This window comes from Bos taurus, chromosome 16 (assembly GCF_002263795.3).
Source record: "Bos taurus isolate L1 Dominette 01449 registration number 42190680 breed Hereford chromosome 16, ARS-UCD2.0, whole genome shotgun sequence".
Classification (NCBI taxonomy): domain Eukaryota; kingdom Metazoa; phylum Chordata; class Mammalia; order Artiodactyla; family Bovidae; genus Bos; species Bos taurus.
This window is the reverse complement of record NC_037343.1, coordinates 66,264,430-66,278,106: the sequence shown is the minus strand read 5'-3', so window position 1 is coordinate 66,278,106 and position 13,677 is coordinate 66,264,430. Positions and strand designations below refer to the sequence as shown.

At 37.4% G+C, this 13,677-nt stretch overlaps 1 protein-coding gene and 1 non-coding gene across 2 annotated transcripts in view; both read right to left on the bottom strand.

Annotated features, from left to right (window-relative positions):
• Positions 1–2,432: 2,432 nt before the first annotated feature.
• On the bottom strand, positions 2,433–2,504 carry TRNAC-ACA (transfer RNA cysteine (anticodon ACA)). Its single transcript has one exon. It is a non-coding gene; the product is annotated as a tRNA-Cys (tRNA).
• A 1,525-nt stretch (positions 2,505–4,029) lies between these two features.
• The window catches only part of SWT1 (SWT1 RNA endoribonuclease homolog), a 107,542-nt gene continuing 97,894 nt past the window's right edge, over positions 4,030–13,677 (bottom strand). The window contains 2 exon segments of the mRNA XM_003587114.6: positions 4,030–5,018; positions 10,728–10,792. Coding sequence (XP_003587162.2) covers positions 4,889–5,018; positions 10,728–10,792 — 195 coding nt within the window. The 3' untranslated portion in view covers positions 4,030–4,888.

The following is a 13,677-nucleotide window of genomic DNA, read 5'->3' as shown; positions in this document are numbered from 1 at the left end:
GAAGGAGAAAATGGCATAGCTTAAGTATAAGTTAAAGAATTTGTTTTTGTTTTTTGCTAATGTGGGTTTCAGAGTAGTTTAAAAATATTGGTTAATAACCATTCTCAGTCGTAATAATGCATGAAACATACCCGATTCCTAAAACAGTAGCAAAAACTATAAAATACCTGTTTGAATTAACAAAACAATTGACTATACTCAAGTATAATTTTCTTTTATTGTGATTTTCAAGGATAGGGCTTTGATATTTGGCCTCTAAGTATAGTCTTACATATTTTACCATTTTCAACATGTAGAATTCCTTACATAATCATATTTTAGGGAGGATAATTTGGAAATATGATTAGTACAAGAATCCTTGCTAGCGAGGGACAGGGAGGCCTGGCATGCTGCAGTCCATGGGGTCACAATCAGTCAGACACGACTTAGTGACTGAATGACAAGTATACCCTATAATCTGTAAAAACCCTGTAAAATTTTGAGAGAGTAGGCAAAGGAGACATATAGGACATTACTGCATCTCCACAGTTAGTTAGAAGACTGGGAGTCACAGAAAAGAGTCTCCATAGTATTAGTATTTTTTGTATCTTGCTTTGTTTCAAAAAATTTGAAGAGTCTCTCACTGAGAAAACAAGGAAATATCAATATATGAATCTCATATACTTAGTAAGGCCAGGCCACAAATTTGGGCCTGTTAGCAGGAGACCCACTGAATAAATCATCTGAAGGTTAAATAACTGTGAAGTACCAGTTTTCTTCATAAAAGACCAGAAGTTTCTCAAGAGTCAAAGACTAACAACGATAAACTGAACAGTAAGTATAGTATATACAGAGAGGGACGTGCTCATGGCTTCTTTTACTAGCACAATAGCTAACAAAATAGGCTTCTGTTAGAAGCTCAGTACTCTATTGGGGGTTCAAATAAGGTTGAGAAGCAAAGTTCAGTTATTAAGCTGGGTATGTCTAGGGTTAATATCTTGTAGGAATACAAGAATCTAAAAAGGGCATATGTCTGAATAGATGGCAAAACATTTGCTCAGAGAGAATAATGGGACTAATATAATTTTAGCTTAGAAAAGATGAACACAGAATACCAAATTTTAATGAATCAGAAAAATTTAAGAGACAAACTGAAACATCCTGCAAAAGGTTTGGAAAAAGATACTGATAAATGGAATCTAATAATAACATGAAAATGTGCTTACTATCATCGATCATTAGGAAAATAAAAAGCAAAATGATACACTTTAGAAAGTTTGACAGTTTCTTAATAGTTAAATATTCTGAGACAGTAGCCCTATTCCTAAGTATTTATCCAAGTGAAATGAAAACATGTTCTTAGAGAAACCTGTGTATGAATATAATAGCTTTATTCATAATCACCAAAATCTGAAAACTCAAATATCCTTCCAGTTGAAGGGATAGAAGGGTACATCCATACAATGAAATACTAAGGAATAAAAACAAGATAAAACACGAATGGATCGTCAGAAGCCTCATGCTAAGTGAAAAGCCTCTATTTACAGAGCATTCCGGAAAAGAACTACATGGACAGGAGACATCAGTGGCTTCCTGAGGTGGGGATGGGAGTTGGCTACAAAAAGGCACCAGGGAATTTTAAGGAGCGATTGAAACTCATATGTGAGCTGCTGTGTGATGGTGTCTGACAGAACTAAAAATTGTACACTTGGAAAGGGTCTGTCTTTCTAGCTTAACCAAACCTTTAAAAGAAAAGGCTTTTTAAAAAAGGCTAGGACATGTTAGTATTATTTTACCTGACTAGAAATCACATCAGGGAACCATTCATTCTCTCTGGCCATGCAAGGGTTATGTCTTAAATTAATGTAGTTTTGCCTACAACCATTCATCTACCATCGAGTTGCACAGGCTAGGAGACTCAGTTTAGATCGCAGTTAGGAATACTGAGCTTTGGTGGTACCTGAGATCTGAATGTCTTACCACCTTCCTTTCTTGGTTCACAGCTATAGATTCTGCTCACGCTCATGCAGCTGCTTGTTTTCCCTGGAGTGGGTTTTTTTGGTTTTTTTGGCCAAATAGCCTAAGGATCCAGCAACTGGATGGAGAATGGGCTGTCAGTCCGATCTGATCCTATCTGAGTCAGAAAAGGAGTACGGGTGGCAGCATCCCTCAGTGGAAGATGCAGTTCATTAATAGTGAGATACATTCCCTCTTAGAAAAAAAGGTAAATTCATTCCAGCTCATGGGATGAGTCAGTAGGAGCTAAAAGGCTCCAAAAGGTAGGTGAACTTGAGGAGATGTCACATCAGGAATATGAACTGTAAGAAAGTGAAGTCACTCAATTGTCTTCAATTCTTTGTGACTTCATGGACTAGCCTACCAGGCTCCTCCATCCATGGGGTTTTCCAGACAAGAGTACTGGAGTGGGGTGCCATTTCCTTCTCCAGAGGATCTTCCCAACCCAGGGATCGAACCTGGGTCTCCCGCACTGTAGGCAGATGCTTTACCATCTGAGCCACCAGGGAGGTCTAAGGGAGACCAAGACACTAAATAATCGTGGGTCAACCTTGGAAGGGTGAAAGGACTTCTATTTTCAAGATGATGGCCAAAAGATCAAGGAAATAAAGTTTCAGGTTGGTCTTGTGTCCCCTGTCTTTCATGACAGGCAAAGACAATGATAGGAAAGTGAAATGAACCCACCTGAGAGGTTCCACCAGTTCCAATTGCCCACTGTAGGTCCTAACAAGAAGACCCAGTAGGACACAAACGTTCTTGAGCCAACTTTTCTTTGGCTCAGAATGCTGGAAGAGCTATGGCAGCTGCAAACCAGAGGATTCAAACCAGGTCCTTCCTAGAAGGAAATAAGACGATCTTGTGGAAGTAAGCTAGGAAAGGCTGGTGTAAAATGGTTCCATGAACTCTATCCTTGGGTATTGCGTATCAGAAAGTTATCACAGCTCCTCACTAAGGCAAGGCATTATGCAAAGAGCTCTTCCCCTCATGGGATTTTCTTCATCAGTCCCCTCAAACACAATAGCTATCCATACTGAATGGAGATTTTAAAACCTGAAGTTCTAAAGATCTGATAATCTCCTATCAAAACAAATTTATGTTCTGTGCAAGGGAGTGCTTAAATGATCATTACGTCAACTAAATTACTCCAATCCAGAGAGGAGACTAAGAAAAAAAAAAGTAGGGAACAGGAGGAAAGGAAGCCCTCAACTCCTGCAATGGACTAGTAGGGAAAAAAAGCAGAAAGTTTAAAATCAGGAAAAGGCAACAAAAAAGAAAGATCTGACATTTCAAAGAAACAAACACTAAAAATTTTTTAAAGAATGTAGCCAAAGAGAAAAATAAGACTAGAAAGAAGAAAACACTTATACCTTATAATAAATATTTAAATAAAAAGGTTGAAAACTGACAATGCAGAAAGTGAAAGACACAAAGACTAGGATAAAGTTAAAATCCACATGTATAGGGTGAAATAAGTCATGACCAGAGTGAAAAATTTCCTAAGAAGTATAACATATTAAAAAGATAAAAGGGAAAAAGGGAGGTAATGAAGCAGAGCAGGGAGTCCCACGGAGTCCACGGTTCGCTCTGGGTGCTTTCCCTGCCATGACCCTGGGTTTAATCCTGGTTGGGGAACTAAGATCCTGCAAACTGCGAGGCACCGCCAAAAAAAAAAACAAAACAACCACAAACCCCAAACAGAGTAAAACCCAGTAATAACTAGAAGTAGTTGAGGAAGAAAAATCTGATGAAAGCTCTTTTGTTAAGGGAGGGGATGCTTTCTTGGCTCCTGAGGAAGGAAAAGGAAAAAGGCAGACAGCAGAGGTACTTTGGAAGCTTCTCCTTCTACAAGGGCTCATTTCCCTGAGGGCACTTTGAGCTCCTGGGAGGAGGTGTGGCTTTCTATGCAAACAAAGCTCATCAGATCCTTCTTCCTGGTAGTGAGCACTCCACCTAATTCTCTTCTATCAGAGGGTCACTTTTATAGTCATACCTGTACATAGTTCAGAAACAAAATTTGGAACATGAAAAGCAAAATCACTAAAAATAATTTATTGCTTTAAAAAATAAATTAACATTTATAATAGAATACTAAATCAGATTTTCTCAAATGTATTAACAACAGCATACTATACTTTGGTAAACAAGGATTTCCAACTTCCGGTATAACGAAATAAGTCAATTAAACACTTAGTTTAGCTAGGGGCAAACATCAGCCACTGCCACCTGATCCCATAAATCCACGCTGCTTCACATCTGAAAACTGAGTAGAGGGGTCTCCCTGTTCTTCCCGTTGGAAGCTTCTTGAAGAGCTTCTTCCCTGAAGCCCAGGGAAGAGAAGAGGCTACTGTAGCAAGGTGGAGCTGAAGTAAAAATTCTACTTCCCTTAACTTGGAGGAAGTTAAAGGGATGTGATTACTTCACCCGGTCTACATGGAAGACAGTCTGATCAGAAAACAGCCCAGGGTAAGATTTCTCTTGTGGAATATGATGAGCATGGTCATGTCCTAATTCTTTCTTGAGGTTTGAAAGTATCTGGTCACCGGCCCATATTTGGGGTTGAGGGAGATGCTAATGCTGTGTCCCTGGCCTTCCTCAGATGCCACAGTGGCTCTTGCCCTAAGATGTCCAAAAAGATGGCTCTCCTTTCATTAGTCACGTTGGCTCAGTATTAGGAGTAGAGGTAGGGAGGTAAGGTCAACTTCTGAAGAGTTGAGCCCACGATTTATTCCACAATGGAAGCAACAGAAGCTCAATGAGATTGTCAGTATTAGGCAATCATCTTTTTATACCTATGAGATTTCTTGCAAGTCTCTCAGGTTTGGCACAAAAGGTTGAAAAGTACTCTGTTGTTCCTGAAGACAAATTCAGTTCCTTCTAAGTTACAAATCGGCACTTAGGTCCTATCATCGAGCATGTCTTCACACCATCCCCTGTTTCTGGCCTCCATATAGACAGAGGCATTGCACTGCTGCATGGTATATTCCATCTCAGTCAGTTGGCGGCATCCAATGGTTAACTTTTCCCTAGAGGATAAAGAAAAGTTACGTGACTACAAGACAGTCAGCAAGATAAAAGAAAAAATCGCACTACAAAAGGAGAACACTGGGATTGGGAATATATTATTTGATATTTGAGAGTAAAAATGCCTAGAGAAATGGTTTCTTCAGTTCAGTCGCTCAGTTGTGTCTGACTCTTTGCAACCCCATGGACTGCAGCATGCCAGGCCTCCCTGTCCATCACCAACTCCTGGAGTTTACTCAAACTCATGTCCATTGAGTCAGTGATGCCATCCAGCCATCTCATCCTCTGTCATCCCCTTCTCCTCCCACCTTCAATCTTTCCCAGCATCAGGGTCTTTTCCAATGAGTGTGTTCTTCACATCAGGTGGCCAGCCAAAGTATTGGAGTTTCAGCTTCAGCATCAGTCCTTCCAATGAACCAAACAACGTGGCAGGATAAACAACTTAGTAATGCAATTGTTAGATAGTTATCATGGAGATGATCTCGGGGATATTACTGAAATCATGAATAATGGTTTCCAAGGAAGACCTGCTGCCAATAAGAACACTGTAGAGTAGATCACATATTTTTGTTTTATTTGGTTTGGGAGTTAAAGGACAGCAAGACTAGTGGGTTCTAAGAGGACAGGAACAGACACTGGACAGGAACAGGAAGTTGGCAGCTTCGACTCTTAAGGAGAATCGATCACCTAGCCATTAACAGATGAATACTAGTTAACTACTCTAAACCAGAAGTGAGAAAGGAGGTCGCAAATGCCTGATATTTGCCCCAACTACTCACAACTGTATCTAACATTAAGCTTAGCTGAATCTCAAAAGCTGACAGGAGGCCTATTAACTGTGGGATCGCTGAGTCATCAGTTAGAGCACCAACCCATTACACATGGTGTCAAGAGTTCAAATCCCCTGAAAACCTATTTAAATCTACTGAGAGGTCGTCTGCATAAGTTCACAAAGAATACCCAGTATCCAGTACTGCGTCAGAAAACAGCAGTTATTTTTATTATGAAAGTTACACGGTTATTGGGAAGCCCCCAGTGGCTCAGTGGGTAAACATTCTGCCTGAAGGCAGAAGACTCAGAAGATGCAGGTTCGATCCCTGGGTTGGGAAGATCCCCTGGAGGAGGAAATGGCAATCCACTCCAGTATTCTTGCCTGAAAAATCCCATGGACAGAGGAGTCTGTCCAAATGGCCACAAAGAGTCAGACACAACTGAGCAACTAAGCAGCATGCACACTGCTGTTACGTCTTTGGTTTCTAAGATTGCTCTGAGCCACCTCCAGGGTATTGGGAAGGACTCCTAGCAACCTTTGCACACTACCCCTCCTCCCCCACGCCTGGATTCCCTGATGCAGGGCACAAAGGGAAAAGAAGTGAGTCAGAACTGAAGGGATACGATGAGTTAACAGTGGCAGCAAAGTATACTAAATACACTATATTTTGGAGAGGCCTCACTTCCTGAAAATGTGCAGTGAGGCTGATTGAAACCTGACTTTTGACTCTGTTACTCTAGACCTTTTCCTACATTTAGAGTGCTTAAAATCAGTGTTATGTTCTTGCCAGTTCTTTACAACTACTCAGAAAATGATTTTCGGAAGACTCTAAGAGATCCAAAATAGAGAGATGTAAAATGTTTTCCTATAAACTTAAAAGTGAAATAAAAAGGGTAGGTCCCTATTCCTGTTCTTGATTACTTATTCTACATGTGGAAAAAAACTCTTTTAGTAACTAGACTTACCATCTATTTCGGCGTCTCTTCTTCTTTCTTCCTTCTCTTTTCCCCCCCTCTCCTAGTTAAGAGGTGAGCCCTTATGCCCTCTTTCATCCTGGTGGCATGTAGTTTCTTTATTTGTGTGAGGCAGCATTCTGACGATGGATTATCACCTACAGATTTTGCTTCCTGCATCAAGTTGTCATTGATGCTGAGGAAAGTATCAAATGTTTTTCTAGTATCGACCAAACACAGCATCATGTGTGTTTGGCCAATACCAGACTATGATGATAGGACTTTTGAGTCCTTTCCTCAGTGGATTAGAAGCAGAACAGCAGAATATTAGACACTGCTTAACACCTTTGCCTACTGTTCTGTAGCATCTCCAATGACTTCTCTCACCTTAGCTTCCACCTCTCGCTGATGAGACATTTACAACTGAGAGAAAGCCTAATACCTATTCTGATATCTCTTAATTGCTAGAAAGTTCTTTCTTTACACTGGGCTTAAAAAAAAAAAAATCTATAAGCTGTTTGCCTAAATTAAAACAAAACAAGAAGTTGTTGTCCCTGTTTTCTCCAAGAGTACAGATATTTTATGTCCCTTACAGGTGGTCCTATTTCTTTGCCAAACTAAACAATCCCAACTCCTAATCCTTTCTGGAACAAAGCTAAAGGCTGGAGATTGCTTCTAGTTCTGCAATTCTGTACTGTTCATGAAATTTCTACAGAACTGCCACTGATTTTCTAAATCATCCTATTATGAGTCTGAAATTAACTTTGACCAAATCTCAGATGGGTCAAAATAAGCAGAAATTTGATCAAATCAATAAACAATAACTGCAGCAGTTCTGATTCATTTCCATAGCTAATTTTGTCAAAGTGGCATGGCAGTAGTGAATTGAAGTGCCCTACCTCCAATACTTTTTCCAAAATCCTTTCTAGGTACAAGAAAAAGAGTACAATGGATATTGCTTTACAGCTCTCTTAATGTTTCTAAATACTTGCAATGTGCATCTCAAGTAAGGGGAAAATGGAATACAATGTAGTACATATAACTCAGAAAGTCTGGGCTAGAGTCTTAGAGTGCATTTCTTTCAAGTTCCCAGACGGTGCTAACACTCAGCTCCAGGAACCACACTTCAGAGAACCAGAGCTCTAATGTGATACTACCACAGAGCTGATCCCTGGCGTTCAGAAAGCAGTAATTCCGGAAAGCTCTTGCCATAAGGAAAACAAAGTTGTTCCTGATACTCGTGCCTTAGGCAGCATATTATTTGGATATACCCCTAATGTCACAAACCAATGTGCATTTCACACAGGAAAAATGACCTTAGGGACTTGTCTTGTAAACATGCCAGAACATTCTGTCAAGAATTTATAGGTCAAGCAAAGTGAATTAAACACTATTCCTAACTTATTTTTCATATATGTATCAATAGAGGATATCACACAAGATATTTATTTAGTAATTTATTTGATAATCTTATTAATTTACCATCCTGGATTTTCTGAGCAAACTCCTCATCTGTGCAGGGTAAGCAGTGCTCAGACCCCACTGGCAAGAGCGAAAGCTAGGACAAAGAATCTACAAACTACAGAAGAGAGAAAACACTGATGTGTACACAGGCACACCAAGGCTCTGCTGTGTCATGGAATTCAAATTTTGGTCCAAGCCACTTTCAATGAGAAACCTTAATTACCTGCCTTATCAGAACCTATAAAATAGTTTTCTTCTTGAGCTACTGAATTTCTTCCCTATTGCAATAAATTTGATGTTGACACACCAACAGCCTCTTCCTTCACAACACGTCACAAATCAAAAACAAAGATTACCAAAGTCAGACATTCGAAGTAATTGTTTTTCTTAATATAGTGAAGTTAAATCATTCTTGCGTTTTCACTTCGGAGTCACAGGGAAGCTTTGCTACCTCTTATCTATTGCATTTGGCTCTGCGTCTAGTATGAACTACTGAAACAAAAAGAACCTCTGTCTTCTGGCAACTTACTTGAAAACTGAGCTGTGGAGTATAGCAGAGGTTCATATGGGAGGTACCATTCACTGAAAATATAGCAAATAATTTTAAAAAACAACAGAGTAACAAATCTAAAAGCTATTAACTTTAAAAGCCCACTTGAACAGCAACTGCCATTTTCCAATGCATTCAAGACATTAGACATTTTGGATTTCTCTTTAAAATCATCCTTTCAGGATATAAGAGGGAGCTTATTAATTAATATCATAGTTCAAATTCTTGGCATTGTAAGGGCAAAGAAAACAAAGAAAAATAGGTACTACTACTTTAACTTTGAACATTTAAGTTTGACACTTGCATCCTTTCCCTCTCCAACACAAACCAAAAAAACTTCCCAAATATTTAAACAGTAAGCTGAAGTCAAAATAATTTTAGACATTTGAATGGAACCATCCTGTAAGGGACTCTGCCCTCCAAGTTATATACGGAGCTTTATACACCTTCAAAAATATCACTAAGACTGGAAGACATTATATTTTTAATCCAAATCTCAAGTATACAAACCTTTAAACGTAGATTATCTGTAACAATCTATAAGTAAGAGTTGTTGATTGTTGTTTAGCTGCTGAGTCATGTCTGACTCTTTTGTGATCCCATGGACTTGTAGCCCACCAGGCTCCTCTGTCCATGGAATTCTCCAGGCAAGAATACTGGAGTAGTTTGCCATTTCCTTCTCCAGGGGATTTTCCCAACCCAGGGATTGAATCCATGTCTCCTACAACGGCTGATGGATTCTTTACCGCTGAGCCACCACGGAAGCCCATAAATAAGAACATAACTGATTAACTGGTAGTCTGAAGATCAGGGTAAAAAATCATTTTCATCCTCAGCTATAACAGATGATGCATGCCTAACTGACTTCAGATTTTCTTAGAAAACTTATTTTAATCAAGTGAATGAGTGAATTTTCAGTTATGCTGCCTGGTAACATTTGTGTATGAGTATCAGTTCTAGTGTCTTGATATCATCAAACATATTTATGAATCTAGAGTTTTACCAGTAGAACCACCTTGATAGTTAACTCTGTCATTGTGTCCACTCATACAATTCTGTAGCTACACAAATATATCTGCAAATTATAAATGGCAAATAAACTGGTGAAGTGATACACTGGCATATCACACAGCAATGAGAATACAGTCAGTTCTGCTAAAGTTCTTGTTTTGAACACAATTTATTGTAACAGCATTGATACATTAAAAAACAATTTGAGCACAACAAAAATTTCCTATTTTCTTATATATGATTTCATTAGTGGAAAATGCCAGATGAACAGAGAAAACTGTACACAGCCTATTTAAATGAATAAATATTAGAAATTTCTCAATTCTAATTTCTATATAGATAGATAAAACCCACATAAGCAAAAGCTCTTAGGGGTGGGTCTTCAATATTTTTGAAAAATATAAAAGAGCCTTGACATCCCTAAACTTGAGAATTTACTTTAAAAATTAAACTTGCTATGTGCATACATATATACACACACAGTTTTTTTATATGACAATTTTTTTATATGTATGAACTATTTCATATTTATAAAAGCTAAAAAAAAACACAGTATAGTGAAGACATAAAAAGAATCCTTCACCACCACCAAGTTAGTGCTATACATGGCAAGAGCAGGTCACTCTGATATATCTACATACATATATATATGACTGCTGCTACTGCTAAGTCACTTCAGTCGTGTCCGACTCTGTGTGACCCCATAGACAGCAGCCCACCAGGCTCCCCCATTCCTGGGACTCTCTAGGCAAGAATGCTGGAGTGGGTTGCCATTTCCTTCTCCAATGCATGAAAGTGAAAAGTCAAAGTGAAGTTGCTCAGTCGTGTCCAACCCTTAGCGACCCCATGGACTGCAGCCTACTAGGCTCCTCCGTCCATGGGATTTTCCAGGCAAGAGTACTGGAGTGGGGTGCAACTGCCTTCTCCAATATATATGACTATACATACATATATGACTTACCGATACTCAGCCTGTGAAACACAATCATAAAGTTCCTGGGCAGTAAATTTGACATTTTTATTTACCTGAAAAGAATCAAAATATAGCTATTAAAAATGCATATTAAGTCAAATGAAAGGTGAGAGCACAATTAGAATGTCTCATATTCTGAAGGAGGAGAATGTCAAGTTTTTGCTTTTGCATAAAAAAGGACTAAATAATAACAATTAGAAGTTCAGTGAACATAACACGTAACACTGAACTATGTGTAAAAATATTAGTCCTATTGTTACAACTTAATCTGTTAACAGAACCAGAAGAAGTGAGATGGTCCTGGGATTTGTGGGACTCCCAAGAAAGCAGATGATCACTTTAGAGATCAAATGGACAGAAAAAAAATGTGTATAATATATGCAACACTAAATTCTACTATTACTGGCTCTTATCAGCAGATTTCATGCATCAATTAGCCTAGCCCTAATATACTTATTCAATATTTATTTTCTGGGAAAAGTATATAAATTGTTAACATTTAATACCTATACCTAAAGCTAAAGTAGATCTGGGTCATACAGGTAGGCTGTTGTAAGCAGAATCAGCCACATCTTGTTCATTTCATGAACATTAGAATTAATTCAAGCTGAAAGAAAAAGTTAAGTAGTCAACTCTAACAACATTTGAATACTACGGGTGACCCTTCTGGAAGTTATTTCTGAATAACTTTAAACACTAAGGTAATAAACTGTGTGGAAAAATCTATCTGTTTTGGGAAATGGATGATTTATAGACATTTTCTAAAGAAATATGTTTTTCCGACTATCAACGTCTACATATTTAAATGACTATGTTTCAGTTTATAAATACCTATTATAATTCATAATTTATAATACTGTAAAAATAAAAGTCCTTCATCATACAAAAACTTTTTGTGGCACATGTGGAGAACACAGTGAAGGATTCCTATATTTCTTGAGGCTTACCACTGATTTAGGCAATATTTTATTTATGTTGCAAAGAAGAATCTGGAAATTTGTAGAAGGAAATTCTTTTTAACAGATTACTCAAGGGGGGCTTCCCAGATGGCACTAGTGATAAAGAACCCGTCTGCCAATGCAGGAGACACAAGAGACAGGTGTTCAATCCTTCGGTCAGGAAGACCCCCTGGAGAAGGAAATGGCTACCCACTCCAGTATTCTTGCCTGGAAAATCCCATGGACAGAGGCGCCTGAGGGGGGCTACAGTCCATAGGGTCGCAAAGAGTCAGACATGACTGAAGCGACTTAGCCCTTAGCCCCAGATTACTCAAGAAATAACATAGTGTCTAACTTTCTAGAAATTCTGAATTAGTGAAGGGAAACTAAATGAAACTATCTTCTTTTCACTTTACTTTTAAAAATACTTATGTTATTATTAGCATATGCATTTTTGATGAGGAAAAATTTTTGTTCCTACATTGACTTAACACTACTTTAAAGATTTATATCATGAAAGTCTCCTGTAGAGTTTAGGGTATTGCTTATTTGCAAAAGTTCCATGAGCTTCTTTCAGTATTTTTATAACAAATTCAACATATCTGTATAGAAAATGTTCCATTCACTAAAAGTTAAAAACACATAGTTTTTAAATATAAATTTGAAATATATATAATCTTCAATTTTTGCTGAAAATGTTATTTAATTATGCATAATATTTACTATTATATTTAATGATTTAAGAAAGTGGTATATTATTTATCATGATTTTTAGGTACTTTATAATTTTTATTAAAATAATCTTCTAAAAATGTTTTAAGATATACATTTAGAGTTAACTTATCAACCAGTTCGATTCCTATTTTTCTACATGTTCTGCCCTGATGATCTCAAGGGTCTTTGATATTTTCACTATTGCCCCAACATGCTGGGACCTATAAATGTATCCAGACTTAGGCCAGCAAATGTCAACAGTCAACACTGCAGATCTTTGATCATAAGATAAAAAGAATAATCTATTCTCTACCAACTGTTGAGAAAAATCAGCTGAAGAACTGATTTTGAACTTGACATAATATAAATACAAACAAGTTCTTGAAGCCATTAGTAGATTTTTAGGAAAAAAAAACAAACTATCTGATTTATCTGTAGTTTTGAAAACAATCACCCATATCTATTTAGACCCTTATCCCAGAACATGGCTGGGGTGATGTGACTCCAGGTTGTAGTAGATGACTTCTAAGGTAGGCAGTGAACCTACTACTAAAGGAAACCTAAAACACAGATTCATGACATACATCACAGTTCTAGCCTGAAATATATCATTTCACTACCTTCCTGAGTTTTGATACAAGATATTTTAAATTAGTCATATTTGGAAGTTTTAAATTACACTATTAAGTATCATTTCTGTGCTTAAGTGTATAATTTTAATTCCCAGAAAACAAATAACTAAAAGATACCCCTGTCAGTAAACATTAAGAGTTATGATTGTAAAATGGAATTGGTATCATTAACTCTTAGTTGTAGTGTTAACAGTGAGTGCCAAATATGAGAAATGGTCATATTATTCTTAATTCTTAAAAAAATCAAAGCAAAGGTTTAAGTATAGTAACAGTCAAACATCTTAAAAAATTTAGATTGTCCCTATCACTGTTTATGAGACAAATACATCCAATGTAATAATTGGTATTGGGGACGAAGTTCAGCTAATAGAAATAACTTTAAAAATCTGGGACTCAGATCCACATATTCTTATAAATAACAAATTGGGTATTTTCTCCCAATGCTCTCAGCAATAGAAAGTACTAAACCCCCAGAAGACCTATATATCAGATTTTTCCAGGATGTGATTTTAAAATTGTCCAATTGTTTCTCCAAATAAATTTTTATTGGACTGAAATTCAGAAAGCATGATGAAATAATTATTTCATCAAGTCATCTCAAAAGAGGAAATTATCTTAATAATCACATAAAGTGCTTATACAGCATTAAGAACT